The following is an 18,757-nucleotide window of genomic DNA, read 5'->3' on the forward strand; positions in this document are numbered from 1 at the left end:
TCATAGCATCCTTTTAAAGCAGTACTTTTTATTTTATAGTTTACCTTCCATGTAATTTAATTTTTTTCCTGTGGTCACTATTCAAATAGAATATGTGGCTATAAATGTGCATATTTGTTATTGATCTAAATGTGATATGTAAGAAAATGTAACATAAAACCTTTTTGACATAACCATTGAGTAATTCTTTCAGCCTTTGTCTGATCAGCTGGCACACAGGCTAGGAGAGGTTATTATTTTGTATGACATATGCAGAACTATAATTTAGTCTAATGATGGTATATTTTCATATTCACAGTGAAAGGGGTATATGTATACATATGCACATATAAAGTAGGAAGAAGGAAAACCTATTTTTATGTAAAAGTGCACATGATATGTATACATGAATCAATCTGAATATATGTAGAGAATGGGTGTGAATAGATATAGAAAATACTTCAAATTGCTGAATAAAATATACCTAGATTCTTAGGTTCCTTTCACATAATTTTTGGTTCTTAAAATAATCCTGTGAAAGTGCTGCTTTTATCTTTTCTGTGTGACGATGAACTTTTATGTTGGAAAGTGTTGAAAGTACTCAGATACTAAAGCTTAGATTTGTGTTTTGTTTGGCAGTACACTTCTGTTTAGAATTCTTTTAATCTATCCATTCCCTGCTTTTATATTCATCTGATAGTTGAAGGTTCTGTGAAGGATATTTTTTTGTATATGAACTTATTAAACCAATAATGCTCAAAAGTGTGAAATTTACGATCCTTTTCCCCTTTTTTTTACATCACAAGATAGGCTCTTGTTTGAGTTGTTAAATTTCTATTTGCCATTCTTGATTTTTTTTTTTTCCTTGGGGGGAGGGCTGTGGGGAAGGGCAGGGAAAATAAGAAACATTTTATATGGTAGATCTAAAGTTTCATTAAAATTGCTTATGCCCTGTCCCAGGCATTTTAAGTGGGCCATCTGTCTAAACATCTCTGCATTTTTTTCTGATCATTTCCTCGACTTATTCATGAGCCATGGGAGGGCTCCTTTGTAGTCTCCATGTAGCTGGTTCAGTCTACCCCCACTGAATACATCTATGTGCTTGCATAACATATCTTTTCACAGTGCTGGAAATTCTCTGAACTTGGTTCAGATGAATGGCCCACTTTCTGAAGGTCTTTTTTTCTCCCCCTGCAAGATTTGTATGCAGAAACTGACCTTGGTGGCTACAGAATCCAGCACATTATTCTTGATCATTTTACAGGCCACCTGCTGTGAAAGTTATGATGAAGGATTTCTTAATGATTCTTTGACCATTAACATTGTTTTAAGTCAATATTTCACTTTTATTTAACTGCTGAATAGGTAATTGCACAATTGAAAAACAGCTTTATAGAGTGTCATATAATGTGGTTTTCAAGCACTTATAATCTTTCATAACGGGAGGATTTGTTATGGTAGTTTGAGATTTCTCTGTTTATGTAAAGTATTATGCAGCAAAAATATCAGAAGTAGAGAGAATTTGTAAGTGTTTTTCCCCTCAGCATTAGAACACATATTTTGAATTGGAAGTGAAAAAATCTATATGCAATTTTCTGACCCTTTAGGAGCTGGTGACTTTTATCATAGCTCATTACATCATCAGCGGTAATCAGGAGAGGGGAGTTTATTTGTCACAAACTGCAGAAAATTGTAGTTTTTATGGAGTTCCTTCTATCCAATTGGTTGGTGCCAATCACAATGGCCAGGGCAGAGTTATTATTTGATTTGATTTTGTGAATGTCTGTTTTCTTTCATTACTTGTTTTTGACTAGAATTAGTGGCTGTTCTCCATAAGCACGGTAAGTGTGTGTTGATCTAAAATTTTTAGCAGTTGTCTGCTTTCCTCACTGAAATCTTGCAAAGAAAGCCAGAGCTATGATTTCTGCATTATTATAAAGCGATCTCCCTGTCCTTGCGCATGGCAGTTGAGGGTAAAAGGGACATAATACGCTGTGTAACGTATGAAATAAATTATGGAACCATGACATTATCTCTAGTCGAACAAACAGTGATAGGGGTTGAAAATAAATAACTAATCATTAAAACGGTGCTGTTTTTCTTGTTGCACTGTTTACAAGTTTTTGTAACTTCAGTGCTTTGGAGTACAGCCTTTATGACTTAGAGCCAAGCCATCACTGTACGCCTCATCTGGGCTCCTATTGCTTGTGATACTTCCCTTTAGAAGGCAATTTGCAGTAGAGTAGTTCAGAACCGCCCATTTTGTATGGAAGGAGTTATAACACCCTTCTCCACCCATCTCCTGTTGTTGCGGCTGCAGTGTTGCCTTTGCTCTCTCTGTCCCTTTGTGTGTAGTGCTCCTGGCAAGGGACAGCAGCGCACAGTTCTCCATGGTCTTGCTTCCCATTCACCTGGCACTCATCTTGCTGTGTAATGTGTATTTCTTCCTGAAGCCAGTGATCTTTATGTGTGAATAAAGTAATTTTTTGGATGATGTGTCATTTGCCCAAACTGGGAGAAAAAAGGGAGGGCATGTTGAGCGCTGTGAAAGACATACTGTGTGGATTCTGAACCTAGGGTTGGAGCAGAAGTGCCTTACCTTTTTTTGTCTTTCATGATGGCAAAAATTACGTTATTTTTATTTGCAGTAGTTTTGGTGGGCTTTTTGCTGTAAATAGAAAATGTCACATTTCAGCCCAATATGTAGAATTTTAAAAGTTCTACATTTTTGAAAACAGCCAGAAGTTTGGGGAGTTTTCTGTGAACTAGTGTGAAATATATTCAGAGTTCAGATGTTTTCCCTGTGGAGGAGTTAGAAGAGTTCTCAGCTAAGGAAGCAACCCTAGACAAGAACAAAGGTGATTTCCCAAGCCCTAGGACTTCTCAGACATTAAAAATAACCCACCACAAAACAACAAAAAACCCTCCACCAGAAGGCCCCTTTCTTAGCCTGACAGAAGCTTCTGCATTTCTAAAGTAGTTCACAGACTTGAATGACTTCCTTTTCATATCTAAGAAACTTAAATATTGATTCTTAATTTTGGATTTTAAGATTCTTACTTATAGGAACCTCCCCTCCTCCCTAGATCCCATCAAAATGGAGTCTACTACAAAATAATTTATTTGAAAGGAATTGGATTTAACAAAGAAAAAGTAGGATTGTCACCAGCTAATATAAGTATCTGTCCTAGCCAGTTTAAATTACACTTACAAAGCCATAGGCAAAGCTGATCAGCAAAGCTGAAAAATGTCCCTGTACAAATGGATCTAGCAATTCCAGGAGGGAAGTACAACTTGCTGTGTACTTGGTGTTAGATGCAGCTCTGGACCTTGCCCTCCTGGCCACCGGTGTTGCAGAGAGAGGAATTATGTGGCTGTTTGAAACCCAGGCTAAGCAGTGATCATAGTCATGCCTTTCAAGAGGCGTGCATCCTGTTTGGAGATACACTTGACAAAGCTCAGCAAGACAGGACTGAACAAAAATAATCCCTGCTGGAGAACAAGACTGTCTTTCCTTTGATGGCCAGCAGCCAGATTCATGAGGTCACTTCCAGTCAAATGCAATATGAAGCAGGGCCGTGCCAGCAAGGCTATAAGGAATCTCATGCCACCAGTGAAGCAGATCTTCTAAGCTGGGTGTGAGATGAGGTCTTATCTCTTGTACAAGAAATATAAAGTTGCTATAAGCCACTAAATCCTGTTGGTTGTTGCAGTGGAGTGCTGTGGAGAATTTAAACAGGTGCTGGCAAAACCTTGCTGCATTCCTACTTACTGGTGCGCCAGTATGATACCAGGAAGCGCAATGAAAACATCTTTCAGCTTGCTGCCTGCTACCTGTGCAGGAAATTCCTCTTCCTCTTCTTCAGGAACTCCTGTGTCTAACGTACTTCCTATCAACCAGTCTAAATGTCTTGGTGACATACAGGAATTTCAGTATGAGGTGCTGAGAAATGACATTGCACCCAATAAACCATAGATAATGCCTCAGATTTGTTGTTTCGACAATTGCCAGTATATTAAATGTGAAAAGTAACACTTGGCATCATTAGTACGGGAATAGGTTATTTTCAGTATTTGTTTTTGTGAACTTTTTGGGTAGTGATAGAGGTGAGCTAAGGTATTTGGTGAAATCTGGTTTAGGCCTTACTTGACTTGGATCCAGGAGTAACCAAGGATAAGTATAGATCTATTTGTGTCTGATATATTTAGTGTTTCCATTTCCCCTTTTCAGGCACATTGAAAGGCACAATTTTTGGAATCTCTTTGCCTAATTAGTTTACTTGAATATGTATTTGCTTAAGTTTCAGGTGTCTAAAAATCCAACCCTCTTAAAATAATTGTTGAAATTATTAGCAAGTCAATGTGTTTTCCTTGGCTTTGGGAGATAATTTCCCCTTCTCTGGCCTCTGGAGGCCTCACAGGTGCTTCTCCCTGTTGATTCTACAGGGAACTTGAGCACTCTGTTTGGGGAGATGTGGTTCACTGGGCACCTGAATCCTCAGGAGGATGCATGTAACATAACACAGAAAGATGTGTTTCCAAGTTTTAAGACTCTGAAGGCTGCAATAAAATGGGGTAGTAAGCTCTAAAATATACAGTAGATGAATATTATAGCAGAAATGATCCTTAGAAGAGACCTAAAGGTGATGAACTTATCCCTATCGATTACTTTCAGAAAAATCTAAACATGTAAGAGTCGGCGTGGTAGAAAAGCTATACCAAAATAACATGTATTTGTTTGATCAGAGCTTAAATTCCACCTTCCTGTCTTCTCTGTAGGATACATGATGCTTGCTGATGGTATTATATGGTGACCACTCATCAGAAAAGTTGTGGCATAGCTTTGGACACCAGTTCTTATGGCAAAGTGGAAGAGAGGAAAAGCTAGGATGAGGAAACAGAAAACAAATATACATTTAAATAAAATAACTGAAAATTGCTTGCTTCGCTCTGAATTTCCAAGAATGAAGACTTGGGTCTCATTTCTTGACTGCCAGATGTGTGCTTCTTTAAGCTAAAGTTGAAAAGATTCAGGTTTCTTGTATTAGTTGATAACTGGTACAGCCACAGAATGCTGTGGGAATAGGTATTATCCTGCATGTGGTCTGTGATGATACATCATTATTTTTTCAGTATGCTTGAAGGGCTCTGCGGATGAGATACTTTAAAATGTATATTAAGTATTAAATTACTTTATTACTTGTTTGGCTAAATCTTTTGTCCATAATTGGCTTTTAATTAAGGTTTACTGAGAATTAGAGGAAAGAAACAGTGATTACATTTTGCCCTTAAGAAGACTGCTCCATCTATCACTGTTGCTATTCTCCTGCCAACTCACTTTCTCATCTGTTTTTCATCCTGTTTGAGCTAATTCTGCAGCAAATGCTGGCTGTTTTAAAGGGCCTCCTATAACTTTATCAGCATACCCAGTGTGTCAAGGCAAATCTAGAAAGAAAGTAAGAGTGTAATTTCTCCTTATATGCTGTTTGACAGAAGAAATGTATTTAGTATATTTTTTTCAAGTATGCTCTCCAACTGTGTCTATAGATTAATGGTATTTTATATCCTTCTTGACCATCCTGTGAGGCAAGTGCTTCTGGTTAAAATGGGAGAAGCATGAAATCTCTGTTAAAAATTACTCTTCTGCCTATTTCTTTTTTAGAATTCCTATTGCTAAATCAAAGAGAAGGAGCTGGGAGCTCTCTGTGCGTCTAGGAGATGGAATTTACCCAGTTGCAGTTTCAAAGGATGGCTCATCATTTTCTGTAAGTTCTGCTCATTTTCTAAGAAATTCAATGCAGTGAGTCAATGTATATTACCCTTGACAGCTGCTAAAATTCTCTGTCTCTTTGGTGACCAAACACAGATGTTAGTAGGCATTGCTGTGAATTACAAAACAAAACTGTTAGTTAAATAGTGCTAGTGTAATAAGTTTTTTCTCTGTTCATGCCTGTGGAACACTTTTGTATCTGCTTGTTTATTAAATTAGTTTTCTAAATAATGACCCTGTTCAGTGTCTTGTTTAGAAGTAATGTCTTATGCTCCACTGTGGATATATGAGAGCAAGAAAATAAATGCAATGTCATCAAAAATTGCATTACCGTAAGCTAGTGGTTAAAAAAAAGCAAATCAAAGAACCAAGCAATTTGAATAAGTAATTGTACTGGAATGGCATTATTCAATACCTCAGTAGTAGAACTGTATGTGGTCATAGTGAAATGCCCAGTAGAAGAGTATTAATGCAACGTTCAATAGTTCAGCTGTTCAGCAGAATAAAGCCAAGGCACAAGCTGGTTGAAGTACTGGGAAGGTAAATTTATAGAGAACTACTTTTTATGTCTGATAATGGTAAATCCACAACCAAAATGAGATTTGTTTTTTTTAAATAGGCAGTTGACTCTTGTATCTGATTTTTGGGCAAAAGGTTTCAAAAGGGCCTAAAGAAGTCAATTTTTCTTAGTCATTGGAAATCCAGGACTGTGAGGAATCCCAGAAGTCTTCTAGTTTACCTCTGATAGCTCTTTACTTTTCTTGCATGTGTTCAGTGAAGAAACTTTTCTGCAACATCTGCTCCATGACATATTTTATAGTCATGATGTTCACACCTATGTTGCATTCAGAATAATGAGATTTCTTTGAAAAAAGGTATTTAAATATTTATTTTGTATAATGAAAACAATATTGTCTCGGTGATTCACTTTTGCTTTGCTCTACTGAGATTTAAATGTAGAAGACATAATTTTCAGTTGAAACTGGTCACCTTTTTAGGTGGTTATTTTTGCTTATGTAAGTTGAGGTCATGATAACTTAGCTTTTCTAAAAAATTGTTTCGTTGGGGCAAGAAGATGCCTAACTAATATCCTTTTTCATACTACCTGTACTTCCATCACGCTGCGTTTTACATATATTCATGATGAATGTGAGACTTTTCTTTTGGAAAGAATTCTAGGAGGTCTTGAGCAACTGTTTACTCAGTACCTGATATACAGTGTTGTTCCATGGCAGTGACGCTTGCCCTACTTGTGGAATGTTGCTTCAGAAGCAAAGGCCATGTCTGCAATGTCAGCTTTTTCCTGAATTGAGTTTATATAATGCTCCTAACGGGCATCCTGTGAACTTGGATACAACCCGTTCAAAAAACAAAACACCTGTGCCAGATGTCAGACCAGTTTAGAGTTGGATTGGCACTGGTTTGTGCCCTTCCAGGAGCAGTCATTGCCCTCGGCCTTTCCACCTTTTTGATGCAGCATTGCTGTCTAACAGCAGTCAGTTGAAGCTGCCGCCTCCTGCGAGGGTGGTACAGGGTGGCTGCTGGTCACTGTGAGTGTTGCACAGGCCCTTGCTGCTGTGAGCTCAGAAATCTAATCCCCGTAGCTGGACCTCCCCAAACTAGGAGCTTTGTTTAGCACAGCTAATTACACAAGCATGCATCTGTGTGCATATGTGCACACGTGTTTTTTGAGAGATTTGAGTTGCATTTAGTTACCTAGGCTCTTGCTTATACTTGCTTACATAATTCAAGAGATAGATCTTTAAATTGGACTGAGGAAAGTTTACAGACAGAGGAGGCCTAAGCATCCTTTTGTGCTTTTGACTCTGTGGATTGTGTAGATAACTGAACACACAAGCTTGCATATGAGTTATTCCTATGTTCCATTTCTTAGAGTTGTAAACTGCATGGAGTTTCTCAGGAGGTGTGAACTCTGAGAAGGGATGCTGAATATGTAATGCTATTACTGCTGGCTTATCATTTTAGCATAGAGAAAATAGTTCTGACCTATACCACAGTCCAAACCTGTCTCTCAGTTTATGTGGAACTGCTAAACATTTGTGATGTCTTGGAGCAGTATGAGAATTACAGCTGGTATAAACCCAGTTTAACAAGCCATATATGGAGTCTGATTTCTGATCCTTTGTGGTTTATTATTCAGACAATAACAAATGTGAAAGTACCTTCTTGTGTCCTTGTGTCCTTGCAGGATGTTACTGCAGGATGTTACTGCACCCCTGTCACAGATGAAGGGGTGCCTAAGCATTAGGGAGAAAGTAGGGGTGCCGGGTGGGAAGACTGCATACCTGAAGCCTGGGCCAGAGGGATTTGCACCAGCAGCTTTTACATTTTCATTCTACCCTTACCGAGCCTGTAGACTTGGGGAGAGATAATTCCTTGTTTATTTGCATCTAGAAAATTCCTTAGATGGTGAAATAAATCACAGTAGGTGGATTGCACAATAACCAGAAGTCTGTCTCACTTAAACCTCTAGGTGTAGTGTATTAAAATTTGCTCCAAAGCTTGGGTTTGTAAAAAGCATACAACTGTTTTTGAATACCGGGGTTGTTTAGAGTTACACTTATTTTCATTGTTACAGGATAAATAGCAGAGGACATGTTATTCTTTTTTAATAATTTTATTTTTGCTTGTGTTCTCCTATGATTGTGCTGCAGACAAGAGTGTATAGTAAATACAGCACTGTCAAAAATCTGAATTATTATTCAAAGCTTTACAAAGGAAAAACAACTGCCTTAAAACTTCAAAGAAGGAAAAGTCAAGACTAGGAATGAGAAATCTTGTTTCTGATCAGGTGGTATAAGACACCATCAGGAAAAAAAAGGGGGAAATTCAAAGCTTGCTTTATTAACTTTGCTGTCAGAAACACAAGCCTCACTTTTTGAACTTCTGCGTTTACTTTTTGCTATTAAGTTGGTGTGATGCGGGCTCCTGCCTTTGTGAGTTGTGTCCCCTTGTGGCTTGAGACAAAGATAGCTGAATATGTGGTGCAGTTAGATAGCCCAGTAGGAGGGCCACCTTCACATTCCCCTTCAGAAGTTTACTCCTGCTGCAAACTGTGCTTTGCAGCAGCAGCATTCACATCCTGATTTACTTTGTTTACCACAGGGACTCTTCCAACAGTGACTCTTTTCTTTTTTTCTGTAACTCTTCTACTCTTGCCAGTTGAAACCTCACCACCTCACAGTGTGCAGTGCTTGGTGCTCTGTGCAGGGGGTGTGAGCAGCAGGCCTTTCCATGATTCCCGCTGTTTCGAGCGGATCATTCGTCAGCATTTCGGTCTGTGGATCATCTGTGGTTTTCTACTTTTATCATGAGATTGTTAATGAATTGTGCAGTGTTAACTGCTCTTTGCTGCTCTTTATTTTTCAGAATTTTGAATTTTGTAACCATCTGTTTTTAACCATTTTATTTTTAACAAGTCCTTGATGGGGGCTGGCTTTAGGCCACTTTAGCAGCCTTGCTTTCCCAAACTGAAGGATTTAAAAAAACAAGTGGTCAGGAGTGAGCAATGCTATTTTCCTGAAGCAGTGCAGACAAAAATATTAATTTTTGAGATTCCAGCGGAGGTTAAAAACTTCTGTGAATCCTAATTTGATATTTTTTCTTTTAAAATAGAAGTAACTCTGTTTTTATTCTGAAGCCAGCAACATATAGGCTAGTACTTAAATTTGTATGAAATTTCTGTACTAGAATTTTCAGTTTGACAGTTGTTTTTGGGGATACCCTGCCAACATAACAAATGCTTTTGCAATTAAAAGAGTCTAATGACCTGACTTGAGAATTAAAGTTTAGCAACTTTCATGGGACCTGCTTGCTTGTGTACAAAGAATGTGCCAACTAAATTAATGTGAATGCAATTCTTTTTTCTTTTGTTCTATATTTTAATTGCTAGAAGAGCCTTTAAGCTAACTGCTTGTCATACATGCTCTTTGGAGCTCTTTGGAGGACAGACGGTCAGATTCTGGGCTTTGGTTTGTGTTCTTCATATGCTTAAAAATTTTCCTCCCATGAATTGAATTAAAGATCTTAGTATCAAGATTACTGCTGAAATAGAATTTGAAGGAAGACTACTCTCCTTTACAAGGGACTAATGCAAAACAACAATATGAAGTGCAGAAGCATCCCACCACCAAACTGTGGCATCTTTAGGTCAGTTACAAACAGGAGTCTTTTCCATCTTGCCATTTTCAATTGCCCGTGTGACTATCAAATGTGTCTATTTTGTGAGTTCATTGATACGAAGACTCAATTGAGTTTTGCTGATGAAGGTTGGAGTCTGTTTTTCTTTACCAAGCCTGAATGTTCTGCAGAGTACTGAAGTGTGGGAGAGACAAAAGCAAGTGGGAACCTACAAATATTGAGCAAACCTGGTAGATGTGTGGTTTCCCTGGAGCACATTAAATTGACCCTTCAAAGACATGTCAGTCACCAAGGATGGTCTGGTTCCATGTGATGGTGACATTGTTGCTTATTCATAGAATGGTTTGAGTTGGAAGGGACCTTAAAGATCATCTAGTTCCAACCCTCTTTGCAACCTGTTTTTGTTCAGTGAGGAATTTGTAGCTGCATTCTATGCAATAAATACAGTTCTTGAAAACATTTTTGCTACAATCATCCATTTTCTGATTATTTGCTATGGTATGGCAGTCTTGTCTTGAGAATTCTTTATTGCTGATTTGCATGATTTCTCTGCAAGTAGTCGTCGTTATTGTGCTTTTTCATGCTTGAAAACAATCCTTTCTGTTAGGGTTCTTCATCTCAGTAGTGGATGCATACCTTCCCAGACCACTTAGCCTCATCTTCTCATCTGTTTAGTTGACAAAGAATTTCCAGATGTTTTCAGTTTTAAAGTAGCTTCTTATCATTGAAGTTGTTTATTTTTTGGGGGGGGGGTAGGGTGGAGAAAAAGCATAAGGTGAAATAGTTCAGAAGTTACTTTGAGCACATGGAAATTTGATATATTTCCAGAGGGACCTGTATAGGTCAAATGCTGAATAAGAGGAGTAGAGAAAGCTAAATTCCTTTATTCAGATTGCTACTAGAATGGGCTACCATTTTCACAAAACCTCAGATCACATCCTAAATCCAAAGTTAAGAACAGATAAGTGTAGTACAGACATGAAATTTCTATGAAAAATTTGTGAACCTTGTTCAGTCCAGTGAGAAATTTGATTAATAAATGTTTTAATAATGTTTAGGAAAAACCCAATGTTTTTCCCCTGTCTTTTTCTTGAGAAATAAATAATTTATTAGATACCTATGTAGGTGGAAAATTGACCTGTGTACCTCTTAATATTTCCAAGGGAAAATATATAGTATAAAATGAGAGCATAAAATAAAATCTAAGGCATTAATTACTGTCATCGTTTTTTGAATACATCCTGTATGATCAGTATAGAGTAGGTAAGTAGTTGTTTGAATGGTTTAATTTAGTTAATGAGTTCATGTATACCTAGTTATGGTTAAGCTTTGGCTTCAAATTAAAATATAATAAACATTTAATTAGGAGAGCTTTGCTTTTATTCATTTGCTGTAAATTTCATGATTGAGGGGTAAGTGGATTTCAAAATTACTTCAGGAAAATTTTTCATTGTTTTGTACATTCTCTTCTGGGGGGGGGAGGAAAAAAATGCTTAGGAAGAAATACCACCCAAAAATCAAACTGAAGTATGTGAAACATCACGTGTAACAAGGAGCAGTATAATGTAAAATCAGAGCAATGATATAGGAAGTTGCTGTAAGCAAACTTAGACCACATTTAATTCCTCAAACACAAATGTGAGTGGAGCAGGATAGTAATTCAGTGCGTATTAAGTTCTGTCTTATAGTAGTCTATATAGAAGAATAACATTGCCCAGCCCAATCCCTGTAAAATTAATAACCTTTTTAAAAGAATCAATAAAATACCAGTATTTTACTAGTATTTTACATTTTTGGTATGCTTCAGGCATATAATAACTAATTGGTCATATGAAAGAAATATGAGTGCTGGATTAATAGGAGTGAAAAACAAATACCTGTAGGAATTAAAACAATAAGAGGGGCAACCAGTTGAGATACAAATTAACATATATCCCCAGAAGCAGTAAATGCAGATTTTCTGGTTAGACTAGTTGTAAATATATATATGTAGTTACATATGTTATATGTTTGAATTAAAATATATTTGTTATTCCCATGTCCAAATATTAATTTGAATGAAGAGAAAGTGTATGTGTAAAGCCACTAGGGCAGGGGGCGGATCAGTTAGATAATCCTTACAGCTCAGCTAGATAATCCTTACAGCTGTAAGCAGAAGACTTTTCCTGCCTTTTTCCATGGGGTTTACATTTTGCTTGCAGAGTAGCACACAAACTCTTCATTGCAGTACATGTGCAGAGCTCTATAGATTGTACATGTATAGAAACTACTGTTCTAGAGGTTGTGTACTTACTTTTACTCTTCTAATTCAGGTTTGAATCTGGAGCCTTTTCTGTTTGTAAGACTTGCGTGTTTTGTAGAATGTCACTTTAATGTGGTATGGATAATCTGCCTCTCTGCTGAGACCATAACCCAGCATTTCCACCCTTGCAAAGCATTACCATTGTCACTGGCCATAGTAGTGCTCCTGCTTGTTGATGGGCTCTGTGGCTTTACAGGTCCTGCATTCCTTTTTCTGTAGTGACAGATTTCCTGGAAGGGTGGAGGGTGACCCGTCCTATCCTGATGGGGTGGGGACAGTTTCTCCTGGGAGGCAAGCACTGTGTACTTGAATCCTTCAATCTGAGGAGAGCATTGATCCCTCAGTTTTGACTGTGTGGGCAAGGGCTTTAATTGCTACGTTTCTGTGACTGCTGACATTGTGTTTTTTAAATCAAAGTGGCCTTGGCCTCAGTATCTTGTTGTGAACTCAGTGTTTCTGGTATGAATTTCCACTGTGCTGCATTGAGTGTCTCGGAGAATTTAGATGCTGGGAGATGTTAGATAAGATAGAAGTAAAAATGCTTAGATAAATATTAAATATATATTATTTGTTTGTACTTGTGTTAGGTGTGCTTGTGCACTAAGCAAAGAGAGGCAGAGTATATCTGGATTGTACAGATTTAACAATAAATATATGATGGTACATATTTGATTTGTAAAGAGAGATTGTCGGTGTGGGTTTCTATGTCTTAAATTAATTTATTTACACAGTACTCCATAAGCATATAGAAAAATACCTTCAAGGTTGGGAATTAAAAATTACATGAAAAGTAATGCATTCATTTTGTAGCTTTAAATATGCTCTCCCCTCTATGTCAGGACAGTGAATAGCTTGGTCATAGTAGTTTTTTGAGATTTGTTGTTCTGCTACAAAACTCACAGAAACATATGGTCTAGCACTAGTATGTAGCCTACAAGAAATTTTTAAAAAGAAAATGAAATGAAAGGTCTGAAATGCTAAAATGCAAAATATTTTAAAAGTGGGCGCGGTCAGTTTGGATGTTTATTTTCCTTGTGTAAGAATCAGACTTCATTGTTTTAAAAGATAGAAAGTTAGAAGGCAGAAGGGGCTAGGTTTTTACAATGACTAATTATAAATTACCTCATGAAAAGTTTTACCCCCACATGTGGCTTCATAGGATGAATTCCTGTGTTATGAAAATGGAGACTATGTTCTGCCATGGGTCATGATCCAAGTTCCAGGATTTCCAGTGAACAGTGAACAGAAATATAAATTAAATCTCTAACAATACAGAGCAATAACATACAATTTTCTTTCTTCAAAAAGTCTTGTTTCTGGCATAACAGCATTAAATGTTTCCTGCTATCCTTCCAGTCCTCCTGTGGTCTTCTGGTGTAAGACTGAAAACTCCTTGAGGCACAGCTGTTGCTTCAATTCATGTGTGTGCCACACTTGAGAAGCTGCACCACAGTACTCATATAATGATTTTTTAGTTTCTAAAAACAGTGCTTATGTGAACATCACTTGTGTGCTTCTCTTTACCATTGGTTTTGCATCTAACAAAAAAATAAAACCCCAACCAACTCCTTCCTGCCTCTAAAAGCCCTTCCAGGTTCCCAGCCCCTTTCCCCAAATTTTGTATAATGAATAGATTAAAAAATGTGAGCTCCTCCTTTGGAGGAGCCAAAACTATTGTTTGGCAGTAGCAATAGTTACATTTAAAAGAATGCTAAAATAAGAGCCTGGCTTATTACCTCAAAAGCTGTAGTTAACTCTGCAGCTCCTGGGTGGTGCTTCATCTTTAATTCTGTTCTCTAAGCAAATCTCAGCACATTTAATATTCAATATAAGACTCTACTTTGGGATCTCATGATGCTTTGACATCAGGGGGAACTATAAGGTCGTTGCTGCTTTGAATTGCTTTCTTAGCTCTAAATTTCTTTGCCACTTTTTTCCCTCCATTTACTTTAATTTTTAAGTAAGCCAGACTGTTAACATTACTTAAATGTAGCTTTTTTATGGCTTATGAAAAATAATGCTGCTGTAGTGGATAGACGTGCGTCAGCTGTGACTAAATGTTTTGATGTAGTCTTCTCAAAAGATAGACTAGAAGAGCTTTCCTTTGAAATATATGAAGCAGTTTTAGACACAGCTTCTCAGATGGATCTAATTAGTCTTTCATACAGACTGGATGTCCGTTTGTTGCAGCTGAATTCTCATTTCATTCACCCATAACTAGAAACACCTCGCTTCAAAGGTGTTTCTTCAAAGAAAGAAGGGTTTAGGGTTCCATGTTTTACTGCTTTTTGATGTTAGTTTCCCTTTAACTGAGAAGACCTTATGTTTATACAACTGTTATTATTAAGAAAACATAGCTTTGTTCATGAGAGTTCATTCAGTATCAGTGTTGGCTATTGGTAGAAGTCAGAGATCTGTGGAATAGATCTTGCTATACGAGACTAGTGGTACAGCTGTATGTCTGGCCATTAAGCTCATTGTAACAAAGATTTGAATGCAAGCAGGATGTTCTAATAAAACCAGGAAACCTGGGTTGTGGGAGGATGGAAATTAAGATTAGAAATACAAATGATTAGACCCATCAATGGATAGCAGTCCTATTTGTTATTTATATACAGAAGTCACTCAAGAGACATTGTGCTGTTCCCCGTTTGGGATACATGTACATGGCACAGTTTAGTAGAGCACAAAGGAACCTATGCTAACTAACCTAGTTTGGGCAGTGCTGTGTTAATGCAACTGTACTGCTCCTAATTGTAATAACTTGCTTAGAGGTGGCTCATGCAACTCCACTTAACAGTGCATTGTGCCCTGTTGTGACACGTCTACAATAAAGGATATCATTAAAGCTGTAGTGGTAAGTGTCAGATTAATCACTGAAATATCCAGGGTATGATACTTGGATACAGCTATGATTGATGTTTATGGAAAATGAGTGGAAGGAAGGCAAGATGCTCTGCCTGTGTCTATCCCCCACTGGCTGCTTTGCAGCCAAGATGTCACTTAGACTAAGGGGAGTTTGCAGGGACAGGCTCGTGGTGTTGGCTTTACTTCTCTGCTCTCCAGCAATGTAGCTGAGTTGGTTTTGCCTCTGGCAATTGCCAGTCGCCTCTTGTCTTCCCTGTGGAAGGAAGGGCAGGCCAGCCCAACTGCCTCAGATGGTGGCACTCAGGACATGTTGATAAGAGTGTGATATGGTGGGCCATAAGCAGTCTCACATTAGTGGAACTGGCTGGTCTGCCGGATTGTCTCTTGGATCCTCATTACTTGTCCACATCAGTACCTCCAGCACACTTTTGTGTCTGCTAGGAAACTCTTAGTACAGTACTTCTTCCTGCCCCTAGTCTTACCCAGTCATATCCTCCAATTACCTCTCACTGTCACCCTCTTTTTTTAAAATCATCTCTTTGTCCATGGCGGCGTCACATTCCCTATTTGTCCTGCCAGAAAGCAGGACTGGTTCTGCCATGTATTTACTCACAGGTTGACCAGTCCAGCTGCTGGCTGACAACCAAATTGTCCTTGTCTGTCCAAGAGCTGAATGGGAACACTCATTTTGTTCTCTGTGCAGCTTTTCATTTTCATAAAACTTAAAGGGATTTTAATATGTGTTGTTAATACTGACCAGTTAATGGGTTCAGAAGTTGAATATGTGGTGTGGATTTAGAGGAAGGACTTGCAAATAGTACATTTTGTTAACTTCTTTTTTCCTTTCAAGATCAGGCTAAAAGTAATGTTACCAAAAGGGTTAAGAAGAGAATGAGGCTATCCTGGATGCAGGAGGAGGGAAATTAGTTTAAATTATTAATAATAAATTGCATCACTGTCTGTGGCTTATAGAGAAGAAAAAAGGAATATGACTTAAGTAGTCATAATCTATTGCCAATGGTATATTTCATGTTCCAGATAAAAATCTATAGATCTCAAGGACGTACAATAAATTGAAATCAACTGGAAACCAAAATAGACCTATAGCTCCATAATTCTAGAATTATTTCAGGTAATGTTGTATGCACCAGTGCAGTGGGCTGACCTTGGCTGGATGCCAGGTATCCACCAAGCTGCCTTATCACTCCCCCTTCTCAGCTGGACAGAGGAGGGAGAATAAGATGGAAAGCAACTTGTAGGTTGAGATAAGTCAGTTTACTAAAGCAAACACAAAAGGTTGTGCACCTGCAAGCAAAGGAGAAACCAAAGATTTTATTCTCTGCTTCCCATCAGTAAGTGATGTCCAGCCACTGCCTGGAAGTTTCTATTCTTAAAAGGTGGCCAAGCATTCAAAAGCTGTGCTTTCTGTCTCTTTACTTCTTTTTGCTCACTGCTACTAATGTGCCATTTTTCAGGTCCTGCCTCTTCTGAGTTTGGCTTTGTTCTGGTTTAATTCTTCTGGCTAGTCCTAGTTTCCACTCCACAGACATCTTGCCTGGTCCATGCTTACTGTCTAGCCTGTCTGAGTCTCCCCTTTGGACTTCCACATCACTTAGGATCCAACCTTGGTTCTTTTCTACAGTACCTTCTCCTATGTAGCTGTGCCCCGCTCCACAGGCCCCCAGGCTTTCATCCATGTATTGGTCCTCATTTCCATTTTCCTTTCCCAGGGCCTAAGTGTCGGTTTTGCTTGTGCCATTTCTTCTACTTTACAATTTGTCTAGTTAGCTCTTCTTCTAAGATCTCACTCTTTAGGTAGTTCTCACTTTACCTTCATCCTGTACTTTTAGCCCTTGTTGCTTGCACAATCAGTGCATGCTTCCATCTCTTTCATTCTCCGAGTTAAGTTTCATATGTTTCTGTTACTATTCAGTTTCCTTTCTCCATTTTCAGTCTTCTTGCTCAGTGAATCCTCCCCACCTTCTTGCTCCAAATTTTCCTCTTCATCTTTTCTGCACCCTGACATTTCCAATCTTTGTCCCAGTCTTCTTTTTCCAGTCACAGTGCCCTTGGTGCCCTTGTTGCTTGTTTATGTCGCTTCTTTTAGTGCTGAGCCCTAGCAGGTGTAAGCATTGAAATATCGGAGGTGACAATCTTACTAGGTTTACCTGGTGTTCTGCAATCCAAACCCACAATTTCAGGGGAAGCTGTGTTCACTCCTGGCTGGTATATGTTGAGTAGAAGGAAGAGTCTTTCAGAACCGTAGTCATGAAGTGTAGCGATCTGCAGATATAGATAGGATTTGCTTTTTGAAATGCAAAGAACTCATCCAAAGTTTTATGCAGCTTTTAAGAGAATGGTAGAGGTGCATTTCTACAATTTTACTTCCCAGGCAGATTTTCAAGCCTCTGTTCCAAATCATAAAGGAGATATGTCAGCCTTTCATAGAAAAGTCAATAAAATTTAGTAATGTGGCCAAAAACATATTCTGGTTCTATGTCAGAAATGACTGCATATTTCTCTGAAGTCACTTCTGAATGACTGTAGAGCCTAAATAGAGTCCATCTGAGTTGTAAGAAACTGAAAATGCAGTGTGATGATGGGAGGAGTTAGACAGTTTTGGCACTAAGGCTCTTCCCTTCCCCCTCATGCTGTAGCTCTGTGTCCCAGACCCATGCCTTTGGCAGGCTCTTCCTCTGCTCCTCCCATGCTCCTGTCTTCATTCCAACCTTGTCTTTCTGTTGTGACTGCCCTCTTGTTTCCACCACCTAACCTCTATCAGCTGTTTCCTTTATTGCTGTAATCGCTGTGTATTTTCACACCGTGACCTCTTTGTCAGTGTTGGAGCAGCCCAGCTGTTTGACGGTAACAGACTAGTTTGCATGCACAGTTTATCTTGTTTTAATTTAATATTTTCTTCTAGCTCATAGGGGGGGAGGAGGGAAATAGTTTAATGAAAAGGGTGTATGGTTAAACTGGCATCTTTATTTTGATGATGCTGAGCTTTGCACACTGTTAATTTATAACAAACATAATTTTGTGTAACTCAGGGGTCTTTTGTATTAGTTTTATCATCTAAATGGTCAAAGGGAAACTACATTGATCGCCAATCAACATAATAGAAACACAAAATGGTATAGGTTGGAAAGTACCTTTAAAGATCTAGTTCCGCACACAGATATAAACCCACGCCCGCCATGGGCAAGGACACCTTCCACTAGATCAGGTTGCTCAAAGCCCCATCCAACCTGGCCTTGAACATTTAATATGCAATAAGCAAGAATGAAGACTGATTTTATTGTTTAAAGATAAAGAGCAATAAATGAAGAGAAGGATAGAGAGAGATAGTATATCCAGATTTCAGGAAACTGGAAGCGTGGGCCTCCTTTGTTCAACAGTTGAAGAGACCAAGAACAAAACCAGCCAGAATAGGATGCCTCTGAAAAAGACAGCAGCAACTCCTAAGATAAAAAAGAGAAATAGATCCCCTCCCTTACACAGCTAATGGATTTTTCCTGTCCTTTGCAAAGGAAAACTCACCCAAAATAGGTGAGTTAATGGAAGTAGAGGGGAAAGGGCCAAGGGAATGGTCACTGTCAGTCACAATGAATTTGTCAGTCTATGCAGCCAAAGTCTATGGTGAGATCAAGTCACGTTGGCCCATCATGTGGGCTACA

At 38.4% G+C, this 18,757-nt stretch overlaps 1 protein-coding gene across 4 annotated transcripts in view; it reads left to right on the forward strand.

Moving 5' to 3' along the window:
- Positions 1–18,757, forward strand: part of PCCA (propionyl-CoA carboxylase subunit alpha) — a 276,287-nt gene that overhangs the window by 158,833 nt on the left and 98,697 nt on the right. For all 4 annotated transcript variants that reach the window (XR_010428426.1, XM_064646092.1, XM_064646093.1 and 1 more), the window contains one exon: positions 5,642–5,744. Coding sequence is in view for 3 of the 4 variants with exons in the window: in XM_064646092.1 (XP_064502162.1) it covers positions 5,642–5,744 (103 nt within the window). In the remaining variant the exon portion in view is untranslated. The remainder of the gene's footprint in view (positions 1–5,641; positions 5,745–18,757) is intronic.

The sequence above is a fragment of the Pseudopipra pipra genome, chromosome 2, assembly GCF_036250125.1.
Source record: "Pseudopipra pipra isolate bDixPip1 chromosome 2, bDixPip1.hap1, whole genome shotgun sequence".
In the NCBI taxonomy this organism is placed as follows: Eukaryota; Metazoa; Chordata; class Aves; order Passeriformes; family Pipridae; genus Pseudopipra; species Pseudopipra pipra.